At 34.3% G+C, this 23,689-nt stretch overlaps 2 protein-coding genes across 3 annotated transcripts; both read left to right on the plus strand.

The window, feature by feature from the left end:
- Positions 1 to 192: 192 nt before the first annotated feature.
- LOC120250605 (F-box protein At2g32560-like) lies at positions 193 to 3,032 on the plus strand. 2 transcript variants are annotated; one of them, XM_039259429.1, is made up of 5 exons: positions 193 to 1,389; positions 1,527 to 1,606; positions 1,756 to 1,949; positions 2,101 to 2,175; positions 2,683 to 3,032. In XM_039259429.1, the coding sequence occupies exons 1-5, from the start codon at positions 682 to 684 to the stop codon at positions 2,868 to 2,870; spliced, it is 1,245 nt and encodes a 414-aa protein (XP_039115363.1). In that variant the 5' UTR covers positions 193 to 681; the 3' UTR covers positions 2,871 to 3,032. The 2 variants fall into 2 exon arrangements, with proteins under 2 accessions (XP_039115363.1, XP_039115364.1); XM_039259430.1 differs by having other exon boundaries at positions 197 to 1,389; positions 1,771 to 1,949.
- Positions 3,033 to 16,874: 13,842 nt separating this feature from the next.
- LOC120249686 (hydroxymethylglutaryl-CoA lyase, mitochondrial) lies at positions 16,875 to 22,419 on the plus strand. The gene is made up of 9 exons (XM_039258281.1): positions 16,875 to 17,082; positions 18,004 to 18,172; positions 19,005 to 19,194; positions 19,341 to 19,520; positions 19,731 to 19,811; positions 19,893 to 20,056; positions 21,002 to 21,138; positions 21,656 to 21,771; positions 21,877 to 22,419. Exons 2-9 carry the CDS (start codon positions 18,006 to 18,008, stop codon positions 22,123 to 22,125), a joined length of 1,284 nt encoding a protein of 427 aa, XP_039114215.1. The 5' UTR covers positions 16,875 to 17,082; positions 18,004 to 18,005; the 3' UTR covers positions 22,126 to 22,419.
- Positions 22,420 to 23,689: the final 1,270 nt, after the last annotated feature.

Genomic DNA, 23,689 nt, shown 5'->3' on the forward strand with positions numbered 1-23,689 from the left:
ACATAATTATAATAATACTAAAAATTAATTTGGGTTGCATAATGGGGCCACTGATTGCTGGTTGTGCGGCGCATTTACTTGTTGGAACCACCGTCAATATAATTGTCAGGTCTTGTCTTGCCTTGCTTTTTGCCTTGTCCTCAAGGTTGGAAAAAAATATTCCCAGAAGGAGAAGGCGCACATTACATACAGTTATGTTCCTCAGGTCAGTTTGGCCAACTCCCACCATCCAACAACTACTTCCCACCATTTTTTTTTTATTCAAACCATCTTCTTCCACATTTTTTTTTCATTTTCCATTTTCTTTTTGAATTTCCATTGCTTGTAAGACCAGAATTTGTGAGTTGCTGTTTATTGTTGAAGTTTGGAAGGAGTTTCTGGGTGATAAAACACAATTTCGATTGTTTTCGTGTTTCGTTTGATGTGTCCATTCTCAACCACTTGTATGATTATTATTATTATTATTTGGAGTAACTTCATTTTATGCTGTCTGTCCTGACACAGTTGCAGCTTCTGTTCACCAACTTTCCAACCCACTTCCCAACAATACATATTATTTAGTACCCATCTTCTCTTTATTAACTACCAGTGCAATGTTCCTTCGTATATCAACTGGAACTGGAACTGGAACTGGAAAGTTGAGCTTGCATTTGCTATAGTTAATCACCAAGCATTACTAGTATGTTGGCTTTCTTAGTTTCATTTCTGCCCTTCTTGTTCCTCCTCTCCAGCCCTCTGCCTCTGAAGCCTTTGCCTTCATGGGTGAATGAGCTCAGGTTGGTGTTCTTCCTGTTTTGGCAAGAACTCATATACTACTCCTTCCAAGGGTTGAGGAATTATGCTGAGGATATGCCCAGCAACCTTATCAATATGTTTGCAGTGCGACCTTCCACTGCTAGAATTACTGCCCATGTGGAGGAAATGCAAGAGAGGACAATATTGGATTTGCCTGAACTGGCTTTGGACTGCATCTTGGAGAAACTGTCACCTGTTGGGCTGTGTAACATGGCTGGTGTCTGCCATGCTCTCAGGGATAGGTGTGCAAGTGACCATCTCTGGAAGAGACACATGAGGGAAAAGTGGGACAGAGTGTTTGCCTTTACAGCAAATAAAGATTTAAGCTTGAATTTACCTTCAAGGAGAGTGGAAGCTAGTGATAAAGAGAAGAGTCTTGCTCAACCAGAGGGTTACATTGGATCCCTGTCTCATCTCTGGCCTCTATCCTGGTTCAAACCAAGGACTGATGATGGTGGTAACAACAAGTCTCCTTCTTCTTCTTCTTCTTCTTCTTCTTCTTATACTGCTCTGCCCGTTGATTCAATCATGTCCTGCTATTTGGCTCTTCAAAGTGGCAGGATTTGGTTCCCTGCACAGGTTTACAACCGTGAGGTATATGATTCTTTCATCATCCATGCTCCATTTGTTTTCCATCTTACCATTCTTGTTCAATGTGCTTGATTTATTTTAATTTCAATTCCCCATTTTTTTGTTATCTACCTCTCACCAGTAATACATTGTTTATGTAGAATGGCAGTGTGGGGTTTTTGCTGTCATGTTATGATGCAGAACTCAGTTATGACTCGAGGACAGATTCGTTCTATGCAAGGTATATAAACACTTGTTCCTTGGTAGAAATTTTTATACCCCCTTAAGAAGAAATCAGCCAAGTGAGAATATGATCAAGCATATTAATTAAAGATCTGAATGGCTGGTATGGAAATCAGGAGCTGGATATGTTTGCTAACTCTTTAGTAGCTTCTTGCTGCTCAGGTATCCACCTCATGGAATAAGGACAACAAATATAGAGGATGGAGTGAAATGGGACAGAATTAGAGTATCACCAGTTGATACTTCTGCGCATGATCTTCATGTGTCCGATTGTTTGAATGACTTGCACCCTGGTGATCATATTGAGATTCAATGGAGAAAAAGCAAAGAATATCCATATGGTATGAACTAATAGACAGTATATTGATGTTTCTATACTTTTTTTTTTTTTTACTGATTTAATTGCCATCACTTGTAATGTCTACTCTTCACCAATTCTTGATATTATTATGGTGCTAAATTTTGAACTTATAATTCAAATATTTTTGGCAGGTTGGTGGTATGGAGTTGTTGGCCATTTGGCTTCATGCAATGGAAATAAGCATTTTTGCCACTGTCACGATAATGGTAAGGAACAAAATACATTGGCTTCATGTTATTTCTCCTTTGTGACAATTTGCGTATGTAACTAAACATAACACTTGCTGCATAATTGTTATTCCTTCAAGTTTGATATTTTGAATTACTAGACAAATCCACATTGCCTTTTATACCTGAGTATTATCAGAGAGGTTAAGAATTTGCTAATGTTTTTCATGTCTTCTAACCATCTGATTTCATCCTCATCTCTGTTTAATAGTAAAATTGTTGTTTAATGAAATAAGATATGTGTCAGGCTTTGTTTATGCACCAGTTGGCATAATAACCACAGGAGCAACATAACCTTTTGATCTCATCTTTGAGCACAGTTGATAGTGAATATCATAATGTTTTATGATCAATATATTTGTGAACGGGTTCCATTTTATTGAGTAGAAGAATTATAATCATCCAATTGTGAAGCATGCTTTACTGCAAGCTCTTATGTTGCAATGGCACTCCTATGTGATATATATGCTCCTCATCTCTTCACAGAAAGCATCATATTAGAATTCAACCAATACACTCCCAGTTCAAGATGGAGGCAGGTTGCCATAGACAGAAAAGATCATCGGGAATTTGGGAATGAAACCAATGGATTCTATGGAGGAATTAGGAAACTACATAGCAAGGACGAGATCTCCGCATGGAGGAGTATGTGGCCCACCAAGACATTAGAATAGATCTTGTCTCTAGTTCATTGCTTGGTATCAGCATTCCTCTATGTTGTCTGAGTTGCTAGTGCCAAGTATCAAAAGTTTGATCGGTTTGTGTTGACCCAACACGGTTTAATGCACAATTGTACATAATCCATAGATTAATTTTGATTGATGTTTTGAGATTGAGGGGACATGTAGTGATTTTATATCATCGCTCATCGCTGCCACCTCCTTTATTTTTTTATGAGATTGTATAGAAAGTTGTTGCTTGGTTCCTTGTTGGAATAATGTCATAGAACTTGTCACACATTTATATATGGCAGATAGATGGATGAACTTGTGAAAATTTCAAGATGGAAATGACAACTTTATCACTCACTGATGTACACTCTGTTCTTGTACTCTTTGATTTTCACCAATATTGAGCATGATTTATGGACTTCACCTTAAAACTAAAGTGTATAACTGGTGCTCATTTTTTATGCAGTTCAACTTAGCTTTATCAGTTATCAAGTTTTTGTTTGTTATGTTGGACATGTTAGTCTCCAGAAATGAAACATTGATGATCATCTGAAAAATTTTATATACTGATGCCAGAGTCACAATGTTTGTCAAGTGCAATATATAATACCCGTTGTGGCCTATGGGTTATAACATATTCGAGCAACTTAATACCATGATGAAGATATGGATTTTATCTTTTTCTTTTTATACTCAATTCTCTGTATCATTTCAGAGTTGAATTTTAGGATGAAACACATGTGATTGATTAACAATTTATTCCAAAAAGAGTTCCAATTGGAATCATGGCGACTAAACAACAATCAATAATTCGTTTTGTTCATTTGAAAACTGAAAAACTGAATACTTGTTTGAGGAAAGCAGAACAATACATGAGGATCTGTTTTGTTTATTGTTACAGAAAGTCATACAACAAAGTAAATGTTAGAATAAATGTGAAATATATCAAACCATAGTAGCAGATTGGCTCAGGCATTGATGGTGGCAAGTGGATAATAGTAGATCATTAAGAGATCCAAAATTTAAGATGAGGTCAAGTGGCAGCAGAGAATCTAAAAGCAGATGGTCTGCATGTGCTTGGCAGCTGCTTGAAGGACCATTCCCTGTTCATGCTGCCTCTGTTTTCATTTCTCATTATTACATCAGACAAACACATCCTGCTTCAACATCCAGAGCTGAAAAGTCTCTCTTCTTACCTTAAAACATCTTCAAATCTAAACAACAAAAGATATACAGTCCTTAAATTTTCGCCAGTCATACTAACCATCCCATGGTTTGTTATTGTTTTAAAACGAAGAATGTTTAGAAGGAGGTTGTAACACAAATTAAGCACCATTACATTACTAGTAGAAACATTAACTGATTCTAGATAATGGAAGATTAACCACAACAAAACTAAAGTTACTGAAGTTGCAGAGGATGATCACTCAAGAGAAATCGAAGCATTCCTGAAACAACCAAAGAGATTTGAACATGGAAGACTAGTTTGTCTGCCAAGATAACCTGATGATGCATCATCTCTATTGATCTTCTTCTTAACTTGTGGTTTTCCTAATCTGTTATGATGAACAAGAAGTCTCCCAGTTGACTCATATTTCTTCTTCTTCATGGTAGAAACTATAATTCTGACTTGGTCCTTAACCAACCTCAATCCATTCCTTGCTTTTGATTCAATAACTGATCCAATGATCTTCATTTTCCTCGGCATATTGTTGAAGTTGAGAGGCAGCATTTGTTGGTTATATGATCTCCATTCTTCTCTGCTGGTTATAAATGGTTGATCCATTGACATGGTTCTACAATGATGATGATGATGATGACGATGAGGTTGTGAGCATCTCCATGGCATGTCCTCTTTCTTAACCAACTCAGCTGCAGCCATAAAAGGATCAACATCCTTCTTCAAGGTAAGGCTGGAGAAGCCCCACCTTAGCACTGAACCTTGTGTTTTATATGAAGAAGCACAAGGCCTTGGAATTTGAAGACGGGGCGGGAGAGGGAGCAGATGACCTTCTTGAAAGAGCTCATCAGCACAAGCCATCATCTCTGAAGGTTGATGATCATGATCATGACCATTTGCATGATCATAGTTTTCTTCACTTGCCATCTTGTCGAAGCTGAGACTGGTTATCAACTCAAAACTGTTGAATTGCAATGATGATGATGATGATGATGATGTTGTAGATGATGATGATGATGAGTTGCTCATTGTTGTGCTCAACTTGGATTCACAAGAAGCAACAAATTCTGAAATTCTCATTCTTGTTGTTGGACTTGTTGGAAAGCTGTTCTACTGTTATATACTGATGTCATGAAAACACAGGGACATGTTAATATGTTTAATTTGTAAGTTGAAGCATTGATGTATAGTTATGGCGGGAGACAAAGGTGGGTCCAAGAGACATATGTAAGGTGGCAGAGGAAAGCAGAGGGGATAAGTTTGCATGTCTTTCACGGCATTACTTTTTTGTTAATTGATTGGGAAAGTGTTAAGTGTTAACAAGATACAACTGTATATGAGGTCACAAACCATTTGTACAAGTTAAAATTTTCAAGGTTGATTAGCTCTTGACTAAGTCTCACTCAACAAGCATTCAATTAAATGCTTGTTTTTCTGTCTCTTCTTTTTAAAATATCAATATCTATTTCATGAAGTCTTGCATGAGAGCGACTGGTCAAGTCTGCTGCTTAATTAAGAGGTCATCACCAAGTCTTGTTCTTGTTTTTGTTTCAATATTTTTATCTATTGACAAATTCCTACTATTTCCTGGTTGATGTACCTCCATTTGTAGTCATTCCCACACATATTATTGGTTGCCTTCTTTTTTACTTCAAGGATCATAATACCAATATAACATCAAGGAAACCAGGGAAAAAGCTACTTACAAAAAAGAAAACACTATGGTTCATCCATTCAGAATAAGATGAAAACAATTCCAATCATCTATCTAACTTCTATTGCAATTAGACCACAAAATCCTTATGGATGAACACAAAATGTGTGTGTATATATATTTATATATTTGATTATTAAGATTTAACTTAGAACTTGTTTGGATTGGCTTGAAAAAAAAATGCTTTTTTTTTTCAATTTAGTAGAAGCATTTTTTTTTAAAAAAAATCCTTCTCATAAGTTAAGTGTTTCTCTATATTTTATGTTTGGATAAGTTAATACAAAAGCACTTTTATATGTTTAAAGTTGTTTGGATGTGCATTCTGAAAATAACTTTTTCAATGTCAAATTATTAAAATGAGCGTTCATTGAGTTACTAAATACCTCGACTATTATGTATTGAAAATGTAGTAATTGCTATTAATAATGATAATAACAACACTAATAATAATAATAATAATAATAATAATAGGGTTGTGAAAAGATTGGGGAAATTCTTTATTTCATAAGGTTAACATAGTAATTTCATAACCCAAAACAGCTTCTGAATCAGAGCACCACATGACCCGTTTCTTAAAAAAAAAACAGTATTTCAGTTTATTTTTTCAACTTCTGCTTCTTTAAAAAAAAATCAATACAAATATGTTTTTCTTAACCCAGAAGTACTTAATTTATAAAAAAACACTTCTAGGCTTTTCGGAAGCCAATCCAAATAAATCCTAAAACAAGACAGCTAATTTGACTATACAGATGATCAAATACAAAGCATTTCAACTTTTTTAGCATATCAAACTCAAGGAAAATCAAATTATCATCTTTAATGAAAAGCAAGCCCAAAATCTTCACTGTTCCACTCATCTGAGAGCTTAAAAATATATTGATTTCTTATTATTCTTTTTTTTTTCTTTTTTTTTCTTTTTTTTTTTGGCTATTGTTCACAAATAGACCTCTTAATCCTCTAAGTCTATTGGCTCAAGAAAACTCTCTATGGCCTTAAATAGGCACCCAGAGCATGGTGCTCTAAAATAGATCATCATTTTAGAGTTCAGGAGTTTAGCAGAATTGAAAGTGAGCACACACTCTATAAGAAGGTGAGCAAGGATGGTGATATACTGATAATTAGTTTGTATGTGGATGATATAGTTTATACAAATTCTTCTGTTACTCTAATTAGGGAGTTAAAAGGTGACATGATGAGGACATTTAACATGTCTGATCTTGGGGTCATGAGCTACTTCCTTCGATTGGAAGTGAGGCAGTGTTTGAGTGGAATTTCATTGTCTAGAGGAACTACATTTCAAGATATATTGCAACAATTCAATATGATGCACTGCAAACCAGTGACAACACCAATGGAGGTGATTGGAAAACTACAAGATGATGGAGGGGAAGATTTCATTGATCCAAGCATTTACAAAAAATTAATTGGCAAGCTATTGTATGTAATTCACATACGACCTGATATTAATTTTCTTGTGAGCTATTTATCAAGGTTCATGAGTAGACCTACCAAGGATCAGTTCAATGCTGCAAAACGAATTGTTAGGTATCTTGTTGGTACTAAGGAGCTTGGATTGTGGTACACCTGAGGAGACGAAGGTGGTTTAGAAGCTTATTTTGACAGTGATTGGGGTGGGACTGTTGTTGATCACAAGAGCACGACAGGATTGTTGTTTCAATTGGGTTCAAACCCAATTTCGTGGGGCTCAAAGAAGCAGGAGATCGTTGCATTATCTATAACGGAGGCTGAGTACATTGCAATCACTAGAACTACATGCCAAATTGTTTGGCTCAAGAGAATCTTACAGGATTGTGGTAGAAAAAATGCAGAACCAACTAAGATATGGTGTGATAATCTATCATCTATAGCAGTGGCGCAAATTCTAGCACATCATGGGAGAACCAAGCACATCGTCGTGAGGTTCCACTTCATTCGAAACTTGGTTACTAATAAGGTGCTATTTATGCACCATTGTTTTACTGAAAATAAACTTGGTGATATTTCAACCGAAGCATTGCCAGCATAGAAACATCTCAAGCTAAGAAATCTTCTTGGTTTGTGTACTCTTCAATCAATGGGATGTGGGGATGTTGAGAGTTGATTGAAGGTATAGGTGTAGCATGGTTCCCGGCGGTGGCAGCTGGCGGAGCATGGCAAGAAGCGTGGTGTACAAGGTTCTGGTCATGTACATGGATATGTGCAGGTTAAGGTTTTTTGTGTACTAGAGTATCAAGTTAAGGTTGTGTGTTGGTGGATGAGAGTATGGGTGGCAAAAATTCGGGTCCGGACAAAACCGGGTCCGGACAACTACTAATATAAATAGAAAAAAACATGATCCGGATCCCGTCCGGGTTTTAAATCCGGACAAACATGGCATGTCCAAACCCGGTTTATTTTTAAAAACCGGGTTGTCTGAGATCTCAAATTTGTCCGAATTCTATAAAAGTTTATTTTTTTAAGTTCGACTCAAATATTAAATTATACAAAAAAATAATTTAATTCACATTAAATGCAAAAAAAACATCAATAATCCAAAACTCAACTCAAATTATAGAAAAATTTAAGTCTTAATAGAAAAAAACAATATATGTTTAAAGTTTTTTTAGAAAAAAATGGAACTTAAAAACAAATGGGCTAAGGGTTGTGAGACTTTTTAAAGTTTTAGGGGTTAAAAAGTCGGGTTGTCCGAATTTCTATGTCCGGACCCGGCCCGGATTTTATACCGGACAACCAAGCCATGTCCGGACCCGACCCGCATTTGCAAACCTTATGTCCAAATCTTTTTTATTCCGGGCCGGACAAAATCGGGCCGGTGGGTCCGGACAGATTATTGCCAACGAGTGTTGAATGCTCAAATCCTTTGTTCTCTGGGCCCAACTAATAAGGATGGGTCTTAGGGGGTGTTTGGATGCCAAGATTGGAGTGGGAGTGAGGGGGGAGTGGTTGTAAGCAAGGTTGTCAGACCCGGCCCGGACAATGACCCGGCTAAGCCCAGGGGTCAGGGGTCAATGGGTTCGACCCAGGGTCGAGCCCAGGGTTGAACCCAAGGGTCAATAATTAAATATAAAAAAATATAATAATAATTAATAATAAGCAAATATAATATTAAACCCATAATTATATTATAAAAACCTACTCAAATTTGATATTTAAATTGATAAATTACCTATATCTGATGAGAGTTTTTCTAATTATGTCATTTATTTTTTTACATTTTTTTAAATATTTACAAATTTAATATATTAATATATAATTATTGAACTTCTCTCGATGTTATTTATTTATTTATTTGTTTATTGGTTGATTTTGTTAAAATAAATAAGAAATTTAATTCACTAATTCTTATATCTCAATTGAGTTTTTTTATTTTTGTTTTTAGATTTTTCTTATATTTTTTTATTTAATTAGAATACTTTTAATTTTTATATTTTTTTATAATAAAATTACACTCATTTATTGTTTTATTTTTTTAATAAATTAAATTTTTTTAGAAAGTATTTACATAACACATTAATATATTTTTATTTTTTTAAATGTTAATTTTTTTGTAATATATATATTGTAATTCTATTTATTGATTATAAATTATAAATTAATATTAATAAATATACACGATTTTTGTGATTTTAATGAGAAAAATAATAATAAATTATTAAATAATGTAAAAATTAAACATTGTGACCCTGATTGACCCGTACGGGTCAACCGGGTTCCCGGTTGAACCGCCCGGGTCACCGGGTTAACACCGGGTTTTTTAATACCCGGGTCGATGAGAGTATCCCGGTAGGCCACATGGCCGGTTCCCGATTCCGGTTGAGCCGTAGGGCCGGTCCGGGTCTGACAACCTTGGTTGTAAGCCCTTGTTTGGGCATACATCAGTGGGAATGAGGGTGGATTGTGGAAGGAGTGAGACTCACCCATGTGAGTGAGTCTCACTCCCCAAGAATCAGGGCGGATTGGCCAAGATTGGACGGAAATGACATATATGCCCTTCTTTGTCTTTTTTTGCTTTGGAAACATGATTATTCTATCGCTATATATGGCAAGAGAAAATAAAAGAGATAGCGAGGAAAAAAATTTTTCATATTATTATTATTTTCAATGTTATTACACATATTTATTTTTGATAATTAATTAGTTAATTTTTTATGTGTTACACAAATATAATTAAAAAAATAACTCATTATAGTTAATACCATTAATTCCTTGCTAATTAATAATATTAATATTTGAATATAATACTTATAATAAAATTATAGTATTATAAAATTAAATAGTTATTTCTTATAATTAATTAGTTACATTTTTTCAATGTTTTAAAAATTATAATTAAAAACAACTCATTATATTTAACACCATTAATTAATAGCTAATTAATGATATTAAAATCTCATCCCAAAAATTAGAATGAAATTATATTATAATAAAATTAAATATTTATTTTTGATAATTAAAAAATATATATAACTAAAAATAACTCATTATTATATATACAATATCATTTATATGGATGAGGGACATAAGTATCATTTTACCATATATATATATATAACTAAAAATAACTCATTATTATATATTTATTTTTACCAAAACTCAACGTGATTATTTATATGTATGGCCAATAGTATGGGTGTTTGAAAAGTCAGGTCAACAGGGATGGCTGCTGAGTGTGTTTTGTTCCCTTGCTTTTTGAATATATAATGAATGGAAGTGGTGCTTTGCGGTTGGCCGGTTTGCAATCTCTGAAAAGTCTTCCACTAACTTTGCCTTGCTTTCGAAACCGGTACGTTCTTTTGATTATTCAGCTTCCTAACAAGCATTTCATCAAACACTTCAGTTTTTTTCCCCGATTTTAGCTCATCTTTGATCTAACAGAATTAACTCCTCTCATGCACTTGCACACCCCTTGCCATAACTTGTTCACATTGTAACAAAAAAAAAAACCATTTATTATGTTAGTGCAACCGCACTATTTATTGGCATGATTTGACACCTAGACCAAGTGACATGGCAACCAAGGTGACAAAGCATAATTGATGATGTAGCAGACGTGGTGACATAGCAAGGGAGACTTGGAGTGCAAGGCAAACATCTTGAAGATCTTGATGGAGCTATTTTTTTAGTAAGTCTCTAACATGGAGTCAAATATCTTGAAGATCGTGGTGAAAGCTTTATCTTAAAGATCTTGGTGGAGTTATTTTTAAGCAATGCATTACATTTGAAGACAAGATCATATCAAGACCATATTTAGGTGATTTGATTGAAGACTAAATATGGTGGAGCTAAATTAAAGAAAGATCTATTCATGGCATGAAGGAGATATGATTTGAAGAATCCTCGATGAGAATCATTGAAGTCTATTAACTGAAGATTTGAGGACCAAACTTGGGTGAATTGAAGATCAAGTTTGGAGAATCTTTGAAGACCAAATTTAGGAGAATTTGGCAAGTTTCATGGAAGACGCACAGGACGTGCGCCCCTTGCGAGGGGACTGCGTGATGAGGAGGCGAGGAGGTAGGCTAGTTCTTGGGCGATCAAGATCGGGAGATTTGGGTCGCATCGACTCGGACTAAGCATGACCGGGAGGTTGATGGGTCTTGAGGTCGTCCGCAATGTAACGGAACTCGGTCAAGTCGCTGATCGAGGGCCATGTTAGCAACTTATGTTACAACGGGGAGTTGCAATGACTAATTTCAGCGGGTTTTTAAATTAGTAGCCTGGAGATTCTAAAAGAGGTATGTGCTATATTTGGGACGTTGAGGCGTCTATATAAGCTCACCTTGCTCGTAGATTGTAAGGTGTGACTCTTGAGTGACTCTTTGAGGAGAGTGTGTGAGCACCAAACAATCTAGAGAGGGTAGTGATCTTCATTGTTGAGAGTGTGGGTGACAAGTGTTTGTACTCATCTATTTTTTTACCTCTTTTTAGTGGATTGTTTATCTCCGGGCTTGGCCCCCAGACGTAGCGAGTGGGCCTTGAACCCGGGTTATCAACGTTGTGTGTCTCCTTGTGTTTGTTTGTGTGCTTTTTTTTCTTTATTGGTTTGTGTGAGACTTCTATGAGTGATTAAGTGTTACTTAATACCCACAAACCACACCGGAGGAACTAACATATTATTTTTTTTTTATATATATCCATGAATTAATATTTGTTACAAGATTCCATGACTTCAAACTAATGAATGAATAACCAAGAAAAAGTACTCCAATGGCATCATAGCTTAGAGCCTTTATTATATATATCACAAGTAAAAACAGAGAAAAAGCTTTATGGATGAACACTTGTTAATAATTCAAATGACACCCTTGTGGTGGTTTCTTAGCTGATCCAAACCATGCAGTGAGACTAGTAGGGTGAGTGCTTCTCACGCATCTTGCTAGTGATTCCCATCTCAATCCAGCAGTACTAGACCTATTTCTAGTAATTGTAAGTACTACTTTATTTTTTATACCAATCATCTTTGAATCCAGCAACTGATCAAATGATTTTGTTTTGCTTTTAATTAACTTGTTGGAGGAGCACTTGTTTTTACTAAGAGCATTCTTAAGTTGCTGCTGTTGCTGCTTTTGTTGCTGCATGAACTCATCATGCACGTCTTGTTTTCTTATGTTCTCCACTGCAGCTGTGAAAGGATCAAAAGCACCCTTGTTACTAAAACTCATGAGTGATGATGGCAATGATGCTGCAACAGATGACAACAGCTTTCGATACTTGTTGGCCGGTGAATTTCCTGTTGATCCTCTGGAACAAGAGATTGGGGATGATGTTAAAGACCGCAGGCGAGGTGGGAGGGGGAGGAGACTTGTGCCATTCATCAAAGTTGATGGAGAGCTTAGAGCAATATTCTCTTTGAAGTACTGAAAGTCATTATACTGATCACCATCATCATCATCATCATCATCATCATCATCAGTAGTAGTAGTAGTATGATGATGATCAGTTGTTGACAGGGGAGTAGACGGTATTGCATAGATGTAGTGTGGGAATGAACTGATGATCATATGGCTTCTTGGAGTACTCTGCTCAGGAGCTTCCATTGAAAAGGGAGTGATTAATTTGTATATCTCATTTACAAGAAATCATGTATATATATACATACACACACACACACACATACATGCATGGTCAAACTCTTTGATTATGGGAGAAGATTGAAGTAATTAAGGTTGATAATGGTTGTTTTTTGAAGACTTGGTGCTCTTTAATTCATTAGTCCATGTATGCCAACTTGTTTGACCAGTTAAGGATGTGTAGTATGTAATTAAACATTGTATGAGAAGAAAAACTGTCTTCATATGCAAATTTATGTACGTAAATTCAAGAAGCTAAAAAATAAAAATGGAATATCAATTTTGAACACTAGCTAGAAAGATAAAGTCAATAAAAGCAATTAAGAAACTGATGATGAGTTATAAATTAAACTATTTATTAATGTCTGGTTTCTTTGGAACTCCATTGTTGACACTTTGACAGATATGGAATTAGTTTGGATAAAATAACTGGCAACTAATGACAGCATTAACAGAAGATATAGATGAATTAATATTACACAATACTTTGAATATGGTTATGTGTGTTTTCCTAATGAAAACCATCCCATTCTATAAAATTGTGGCGCTAAGGCGAGATTAGAAGATATCATGGCTACTGTAAGGTGCAGCCTAGAGTTCCTTGAGTCGAGGAGCCAGCGGGACAGGGGAGATAGTACGGCCGAGGAGGCACCAGATCGGAGCACGGAGTGATCTTTTTGTCTATCAGTATTGGAGGATGATCTTTCATTCTCGTGGGTGTACCGTTTTGTTTCTCTTGTATCACTTCTTGTGGTATGAGTGGGTTTTGTTCGCCAGATTTTTCTAGTTGGTGCTATGTACGATATTTTATTAATAGAAGTGGTTTATCCACTTTTTCAAAAAAAAAATAATAATAATAAAATAAAAATGAAAATAAAAATGGTTAGTTGTGTGAAAGTACAAGTTCATTTGATATAATGCGTAATTGCTCAAATTTAATTAGAGCTCAACCTGTCCACTTTTTTCACTGAACATTAATTATACTCATTCGAGATGCTTCAATTTTATTTTTATTTTTATTTTTATTTTTTATTTTATTTTATTTTATTTTTTTTGAGAAAGTGGATAAACCACATGCCATAGATAAAAGTGAAAGAACCACAGAAACACAAAATCCCACTAGAAGTGGGAGCAAAACAAACCAGTCAAACACCCGACTGGCCAAGACCCATACATTTTTATTTTTATTTTATCATTTTACAATATTCATTAGATTTAAATTATGATTTGGTTTTTTATGTTTTTATTTATTTTATTTTATATAATATGGACAACTCCACACATTTTATAAATTTTTTATTATGTTTTGAATGAGAGTCGAATCATCAACTTAGTTTTTTTTTTTTTTTTTACAAACTAAAGTTTTGCATGAATTTGTATTAAAAACAAAATAATTTATGATTAATTTGTTTTCTAATTAGTTAAAAATAAAAATGCATTACATAAAAACTAATATTATTAGTTTTAAAATTATTACTGAATTTATATGTATGCATATGTATATATGACTAATAACATCTAGATTTATCAAATGAGCCTAGTTATGTTAAAATTTGGCTCGTTTATGTGTCTAACATAAAAAAATATTACTAGTTTGTATGTAGCTTTATTTTTTTAAAAAAAATATAGATAAATTGCCTATCAAGATTCAAAACCAAAAAATAAAAAACAAAACAAAATATCAACTCTGCATTGATAAGACTCATAAGAGTAATACTGTGCATGATAAAAAAAAACCCCCTAAATTTATAAATATGCGTGCCTTCGCAATATTTTTTTAAAAATCAAAATTATAAAATACTCACATCATTATTTTGACTCGTTCTCAAAATTTATAAACAGACTCAAATATTTAATTTATAATAAATTTTTCAGACAAATTGCCTTCCACATCTTCCAACTAACCAACCGGGCTATTATTGATGAGTAACATGAAAGAGTTCTTTTGAAGATCTAACTTGATGAAGGACAGACAGCTTGGGTGTTATTTTCAAAAGTATGTATTTAATTTATTGGTGTTAAAACATTGCTTTCTCTAACTTTTTCTTTTTAACATAAAAATAACTTTCTTTAATTATGTATTGTTTTTTTAAGTTTTTTTAGCGGATAACCCATTAAAATTAATATTAAAAAAAAGTCAATGAGATTACACGGAGAGGAGACGAAGATAAATAAAATCCAATAATATGAGAGGTACTAACTAAAAAAAGAGCTCAATGAATAAAAAATAGTTGAGACTTGTTGTTTCTTCTCCGTTGTATTACTCCATATTCTTCTTATTTTAATAAATTTGTAGTTTATTCATTTTATTTCAAAAAAAAAAAAAGTTGAGATACAAACTTAAAAAAATGACTTTTTTCAAGATGGTAAGATTGAGTTTGTCTACATAATTAATTGGATCCCAAGTTGACGAACTCCTTTCAGAATCACTCATACTACTCATATCGGACCCAATAAACTTTAATTATTTTTTTTCTCCGTAATAATCAAATCCTCTGACTTTTGTCTTTTCTCACCGGGAGATTCAACCACCTAAAGTAAAAATATATGATTAACTTTGATTGTAATGTAGATAATTGCTCTAGTTGAGAATTCCAAGTTCTCCTCCAGTGGGATATGCATGGAAGATATCTTCAAAATTTCTATAGATCACCTAAGGAGTTGGGGATTAGAAGTCTGTTACATCTCATAATAGTAAAGTTATGTAGTGGTTTGAAGTTTGTTACATCTTATAATAGCAAGGTTATTTAGTGCGAGAATTTCTCAGGGTACATTGCAGCAGGCTGCTTCTTCTTAGCTTTCATTTATTTCATTTATTGAAGAGGGAATCAAGTCAAGCATTGGAGAAACATGGAATCCAAAGATTTGAAGCATATTGAGAGAAAAAAAGAATAAATGAAAACAAACTTCTCTATTGGACAAACAGAGGAAATTAATTATTGAGTCCAAAGATATTTTTTTTTTATTGATATGCTTATGACCAAACAAATGGCATCACCTGTGTCTCATTTTATTTGGGTGGACCAGCAATTTCTTCATTGTCGCTTCCCGCTATTTGTTTTCTTCCCCCTCACAATTTTTAGTGATTCAATTATATATATTATGATCAATAAATTCCAAAGTGTGGCATGGAATTTATTCTAAAGTGTGGTCTAATTATTTCTAATGAGAAGTTTATTTTCGCATTAATTTGTATTTTTTAAATTTTTAATGGAAATGGATTGATGCTGAGTACAACTACACCATTTTTAATCAAAATATTAAATGCTTAATCAATTTTATATGAATCATTCTACTAACTAAAAAGAAATAATAACTTAAACACTTTATTAACTTTATTTTTTTTACCATATATAAAATAAATTTTTTATTAAATAAAACACAGATTCTTCAAATACAAAACATAAGTTACACACCATACAATACAATGGTGTAAAATAAAAAAAAAACAATAACTAGTATGAAATAAAACAATAAAACCATACAAACCAAACAAAAAATAAAAATAAAAATAAAAATAAAAATAAAAGACTAAATTTGAATAGGGGAGATTGTTTTTCTTTTTCTTTTTTTTTTTGACAAATAATAGGGGAGATTGTAGATATCCAAACATGCAGCAAATTATAGGGTGTGAACAAAAATTAATTTACCTATAATTTTATTTTAAAAATTAAAAAAAAATCTTTAGAAGAACATAACAATGAACCAAGTCTTTTGTGAATAATCATATATATCTATATCTATATATATATATATATATATTGGGGGAGCTATGAAAGACTTGGAGTATGAGTGGTCCGCTAATGAGTAATGACTGAGTGGTGAATGAAGAAATGGAATAAATTGAAAAGACCACACTACCAACACTGCCCACAACCATTTTAACATTTTTATTAAAAAAGCAATTCGTGTGGCGTATGATCACCGCAACCAATCCAATGGTGGTGGATGAATTGAGTTGAGTCAAACCCAAACCCAAACCCAAACCTAAACCCAAATCTGAACCCGAACCCAACTCTATTTATTTTTCTCTTTCTGACATACACCTACCCAAAGACTCAAAAACTGACAGACAGACAGACAAACAGACAGGCGCTGTTTAGCTACCGAAACTTCTTCAAGCGATGTCCTTCTTTTGACGCCATTCAAAGTCCTTTACGTTTCCCCTCCCCAACTACCCCCCATTCACACCTTCTGCTTGGGTTTCTCTTTCCTTTCTCCGGTGATCTTCTGAATTGCTTCGATTTTCAGGTCAGTGGCTCGTGCTTTTCCTTGGATTTCCAGCTGAGGGGGTTGCAGCTGTTTTTATCAATGTTTACTTTCTTTTTTATGATGATTTGTTTGGTTTTGTAATTAATTATTATTATGTTTTTAATTTGGTTGTTGTTCATGGTTTTGCTGTATTAAGATCATCTTGTGGTTGTTTTTTGATGTTGAAGATCAATACCAAAAAGTTGATTTTTAACAGGAAAAAATTGGATAAACTACATTCATTGAATTAATATAAAGTTGCTGCAATTTGGAAAGTTTTGGTCAGGTGTAATGCAACTCTAATTTGTTTGGTTAAATATCGGGAAGATTGGAAGAACTAATAAGCCAAAATTTATTAGATAAAAGTTGAACTTTTTTTCTTTTTTTTTCTTTTGGGACAAGATATTAGAAGATCCTGTGGGTCAATGTGGTGATTGTTATGATGCAATTTCAATTTAAAAATTGGTGTTGCTGTTAGATGGTAACTTATGTGTATTGATGCATGGCAAGTGGTCACCTTCCTATCTTCTTGTTCTTGTTTGTTGCTTAACTATGATGTTTGGATTTATTTCTTTCACTTCTTTAAAAAATTTAAGCGTCATGATGACAAAATTTGTTACATTGTTTAATGGGATTTATTTTCTCAAATGATTCTCTTCTTATTGTTACAATATGAAAATGGTCTATTCACTTATTTCATATATATTTTTTAAAATTAGTTCTTACACATCTTTTGCTTTTCTGTATTCAGGTATTTGAATTATTGTGTTATGCTTTTTTATTTTATTTTTCTGAGATGCATCAATCTGTCCTGATTTGCTGTTTGAGATGCTGACATCAAACATTTTGTCACCATGCCTGCGGTGGGCTACCCATCTTTCGGCTGCACTTGTTCCATTTTCCCTTTCGACTTTGTTTCAGCAATGTCGAGTTTGGAGGAGCCACTGAGTCTGGAGAATTTTCCAAGCTTGAGTGTTGTTGGGAGGCTGCAAAGAGTTACTTCTGATGCTTGTAGACCTAGAGTTGATGAAGCAGAACTTGATAATTGCATGGCTGAATGCAGGCAGTGCAGCTCTTCTAACAGCTGCCAGTAAGTGCTCCTATAGCAACTGACGCTTATTCTCTTCCCTTATGATTTGCATTTGAAAGTTTTCTTATTTTATGAGATTCATGACCTTATGGTTCCATAGACCTCACATTATTTTTTCTTTGGGTAAGTTTTGAAATCTTGCCGCCTACAAGATATGCCATTTATGTTCTTTTACCCATGCATATGTGTCTCATCTTTAATTTGTTTCAAACTTTAATATTCTTTATAAACAGTAGTTCTGTTTGAAGCTTAAAAGTCTTTGAGATTTGAGAATGTGACACTTCCATAACTTTTCCTCCTCCTTCACACTGGACAAACTCTAAGCTTTTATTGCATTATCAAATGGTTGCATTTGCCAGATTTTAAAGGAAACAATCTTGGACGTGTGGTTGCAAGTATTTTGTACAGCTGCATGGCTGAGTCATTTTATCAATCATGTCATATGCTTGATGTCTTCCATTATAATCAAATTAAGAAGCTTTTGCTAATTAATGCCTCTACTCTTCACTTGAGGTGAGCTATGATGCTCCATTAACTCCCAACTGGAGCATGAATCTGCTTTCTTGAGCCATATGAAAGGAATTTCTGATCTTCATGAAAGACATTGGTGCTTGATTATTAATTGGTTTGGGCAGAGTGGAATAAATTGCACCAAAGCTTAATTAATACTTGCATAAGATCCTGTTTTTTAAATTGCACAGAATTGGGAAGGCCATGGCTCTGGCTTACCTCAGGCCCTGCTTGAGCCCATACCCCTTCCTTATTATTATAATACCACTTAATACTATGTTTGTGGAAGGCATAGATATCTAAGTGTTTCTTGTATCTGCAGAGACTTTGACATGTATGCTTGGAGAAGGCAAAAAAGGGACATGCTATTCTCAGACACCATCAATTTGAGGAGAACATGCTTTTGTCGGGATCGCGGTGTAATGGACAATGCCTGCCATTCATGGTATTCACAAGATCGTGGGTATTGCTCATCTTGCAATCACATGGAAATAAGAGATATTGCTCACAAGGTGCCTGAACATTGTCACACACTCTATTCCTAGTTCATTTTATACAATATTTTACTTTGACATGCTTATCTGAATAATTTCAAAATCAAAGGTTGTTGTCAAATATTACATCACATCATTTAAAAGCTTAAAATGGTCTTGTACAGTTCTTCAGAGGCTTGCCTAGGTTTGTAAAGATTGTGGAAGTTGGGCCAAGGGACGGCTTGCAAAATGAAAAATCTACTGTGCCTACAATGGTGAAAGTAGAATTAATACAACGGCTGGCTGTCACTGGGTTGTCTGTTGTTGAGGCTACCAGTTTTGTTTCGCCAAAATGGGTACCTCAGGTAATTTTATTTGTTTTTCTAGTGTTAGATTTGTTTTTTGTGTTGACAACTTTGATTTTTAATTTGATCTGTCAACAATACAATTAACATGTTGTTCTATGTCAGTGTCTCAACTCCTACCAGAATGAAACACCATGTTCAAGTCGTATTCGCATAACTAAATCTTGCACCTAGACCATTGTTAGCTAATTTTAGCTTCATGAATTGTAGCTGGCAGATGCGAAGGATGTCATGAAAGCAATCCGTAACACACAGGGTGCCAGGTTTCCTGTGTTGACCCCTAATCTTAAGGTAAATTATATGTTCTAAACTGCATCTTCATGCGGACATAATTCTTTGCTAGGGAAGGTAATAGGTTATCGCATTTGGCAGGGATTTAACGCAGCTGTTGCAGCTGGTGCAAAGGAAGTTGCCATATTTGCATCAGCATCTGAAGCCTTTTCTATGTCAAATATCAACTGCAGCATTAAAGATAGCCTTGCTCGCTATCAAGAAGTTGTGTTTGCTGCTAAAAAACTTGGAATGCCAATTCGTGGGTATGTTTAATGAACAGGAAAAAAAGCTAATATGATTCCATTGTCTTCTAGAAACTTATAATGGGAAATTAATAATCAAGTAATAAATAAATCAAAATAGGATAAGATAATATGCCAAACAGAATCTCAACTACAACCACTAAGAGAAACATTTCTAACACTTGTTTTATTAAGATAAATATATGTATGTATGTGTGTGTGTGTGTGTTGCTTGATCACCTTAGGAACAATGAGATCAACTGCTACTAGAAATTATAACATTAATTGAATGAAAAGCTAATGGTAATTTAGAAGGTGACAATAATAGGTAATCATCATATGCTTGCCTGGTTGTTATAAAATTGTTAATGGAAGAATGTGAGAGATAAATGATATTCATTAATTATTAGTTAATATTTTGAAATTATTTGTTCCCTGTTATTTTCGAATTATATTTTCATTGGACCCAGGTAGTTGTCTTTGGCAGGATATTTTTCACTCTTATTTTTGTCCTTTCGCATCATGTGGGCTCTAACAGATATCAGCATATCTCGGCCAGCTAACAAATCACAAAATTGTGTTTAGCATCTTGACGAGTTCTCAGGGTAGAACGCAATTTCCATGATATACTTAACAATTTTGCATTTCCTCTAGATTGAATTTCTCCTTCTTTACTTTTAGAAAGGTTTCCAACTGGTTAAAAATCTACCTGACTGGATTTTGGCTAATATGATTATATAAGTGATTAGTAAAGTGATTTGTATGTTTTTCCTTTCATATTTGTGAGCAAACATCAGAATGACTCAGGTAAGCCCTCTGCAGTTAAATATTGCACATAAAATTTTGGCAATGCAATCCGTTAAATGTTTAACCAACAAATTCATTATCTTTATGATGTCATACACCATAAACTTAGGACTAATTTATCCTTTTAATACCAATGCTTGTTCATTAATTCTCCATTAGGTATGTGTCATGTGTCGTGGGCTGTCCTGTAGAAGGAGCGGTGCCTCCTTCTAAGGTGGCATTTGTGGCAAAAGAGCTTTATGACATGGGATGCTATGAAATATCACTTGGTGATACAATTGGTGTTGGCACTCCAGGTATGATTACCTTTTCAGCTCAAATGCAGTTCTTTTCTGTATATACTTGACAAAAGAGTACATTGATGATCTTAGGATTTTGTATTCGAAGCTTCTTAAGAATTCTAGGATCATAGATACATTTTAATTTTCCATCATCACTCAATCTGTTGTGGCTGGACAGTTGATAAAAGTTCGAGACATATCTTAGCATGTATGAAAATTCATTTGAGAAATATCATATATTGAAGAAGAAAGTTCCTTTTCAACCCGCTGCCTTCTTGAACTAGTTTTAATATTGGCCTACTCATAGTTGATGCATGAGAAATGAGAAACTCTGCAGCACTTGCAACATGTGGGTCATTTTGATATGTTTGTGATTGTGAAGGAACAACTGAAAGATGAATTATAAGAAACAGAGGAACAGTAACAAGGATAACTTGATTACTTATAGACAAGCAAGATCAGGATTCTGAATTTATATCTAGCGCATATCTATTTCTAATACGTCATTGGTATGATCTCTTGTATGGTATAGGCACGGTCATTCCAATGCTTGAAGCTGTCATGTCTGTCGTTCCCAGGGAAAAGATTGCAGTTCATTTTCATGATACATATGGGCAATCTCTTGCCAATATACTGATCTCTCTCCAAGTAAGTAACCTCCTTGAAGAGTGTTGGTGCATGAGAGGCTTTCCAAGCCATGTAATACAACCAGCCTTCTAACGGAACGCCTTTTTTTTTCCTTAATTTTATCAGATGGGGATCAGTGCAGTGGATTCCTCAGTTGCCGGCCTTGGGGGTTGCCCTTATGCAAAAGGTGCTTCAGGAAATGTGGCAACTGAAGATGTTCTGTACATGCTCAATGGACTTGGAATAAAGACCAATGTGGATCTAAACAAGCTCATGGCAGCTGGTGATTTCATCTGCAAGCATTTAGGGCGTCAATCTGGGTCGAAGACCGTCATTGCTCTGAGTAAAATTACTCCAGATGCCTCCAAGATATAGCTCTGAATTGTGGAGGACAATTATATTCCAATGAATAAGATGTGATTATCCCTTTAAAGACTGATAAATAAACTATGTTGTACTGCTCTTTGTATTATCGATCCAGTTCTCGCACTGCAGCCCTGTGATCATCCTGTGATATCTGGATGTTCACATGAGATGTGACGAGTAATATCTTGAAATATCGATATATTGTTCTATTAAAATCAATTTCATATACAAGTATAAGTCATTGTATCAGTTATGTTATCTCCATGCTTCAATAAAAAATTATTACGGTTTGGTACCTGCAAATGCAGAGCGCCTCTGGTTCAGCTGTTGTGTGTAATTGAAGTAGCTTAACATCTTTTTAATGCGAAAGTGGATGAATGGGTTTTTGATGAAATTCAGATCCATATTTAATTTTTTTGGAATCTTCCCTCCCAAACAAACCTCTGCTTTATTTTATTTTTTATTTTTAAATAGAACAAAATGTGCAAAAAAAAAAAAAGAAAGAAAGAAAAAGAAAATCTCATTGACTGTAGAAACGTTTGCCAAAAAAGAGAATTTGGCAGGACATAGGTCACCACTCCGTTGCTTAAACCTTTACATCTTTCCAATTCCAAAAGGAATTGACCTTTTCCCTTTTGAAATCTAGACAACACACAGCAGGGAACTCATTTTTCAGAAGCACACACAGCTCAGTTCTCAATGTGAGAAACAGGACAAAGATTTCTGAAATGAAAGTGGTGATCACATTTAGAAACCTTTTGAATCTTTTGTACTGGAGAACATGATGACCACCCCAGAACGTATCCAATGGTCACAGATATTCACCATTGTCCGATTGATTGTCTTCCAATTCAGCTGCCTTTTTCTGCTTTTTGTTGTTGGTGGATGATGGATGGTTCATGGCCTTTCAACTTGTCAGTGTCTCCATTTTTTGTCTGATTTGGGACTGTTTTTTATGTGACACTAGCTTTCTTCAAAAGTATTATTATTATTAATAATTCCATTTTACATTTATCTAATTTATTAACATTGATTAAACATCAGAAATAAAGAATTTCATTAATCTCCAACATCTGTTTCCCTTCAATTCAAAGAAAACAAAAATTTCCATTGATAGAAAACAAAGGTGGCAACAAGCCAACAACAACACATACATGAATCAAACACACAAATAAACACCAAGAAACAAAAATGTATGGAAACTATATGCATGGATCAGCTTACAATGTAATCAAAAACTTCAAAAGAAGTGAAAAATGCTTAGATTTACACCACTCTTTTCATACCTTGATATTTTTTTTTAAAATAAAATAAAAATAAATAAAAACAAAAAAGACTCTTCCAGTCTTCCTCTTTGTTTATTTATTTATTTATTTATTTTTTTTTATCTGTTGTGAAGAGGATTAGAGCCACTATAGACCTTCCTCTTATCATCAGCAAAAGCTCCACCTCCAACAAAACCAGCTTTAGTAGATCCAGTAGTAGAACCAAAATGAGAACCATGGCCAGGCCTATGATGAGAAGCAGAATACCTGACAGATAGCAACTGGAACAGCATGATCATGAGTAAGAT

Source organism: Dioscorea cayenensis, chromosome 19 (assembly GCF_009730915.1).
Source record: "Dioscorea cayenensis subsp. rotundata cultivar TDr96_F1 chromosome 19, TDr96_F1_v2_PseudoChromosome.rev07_lg8_w22 25.fasta, whole genome shotgun sequence".
NCBI lineage: Eukaryota > Viridiplantae > Streptophyta > Magnoliopsida > Dioscoreales > Dioscoreaceae > Dioscorea > Dioscorea cayenensis.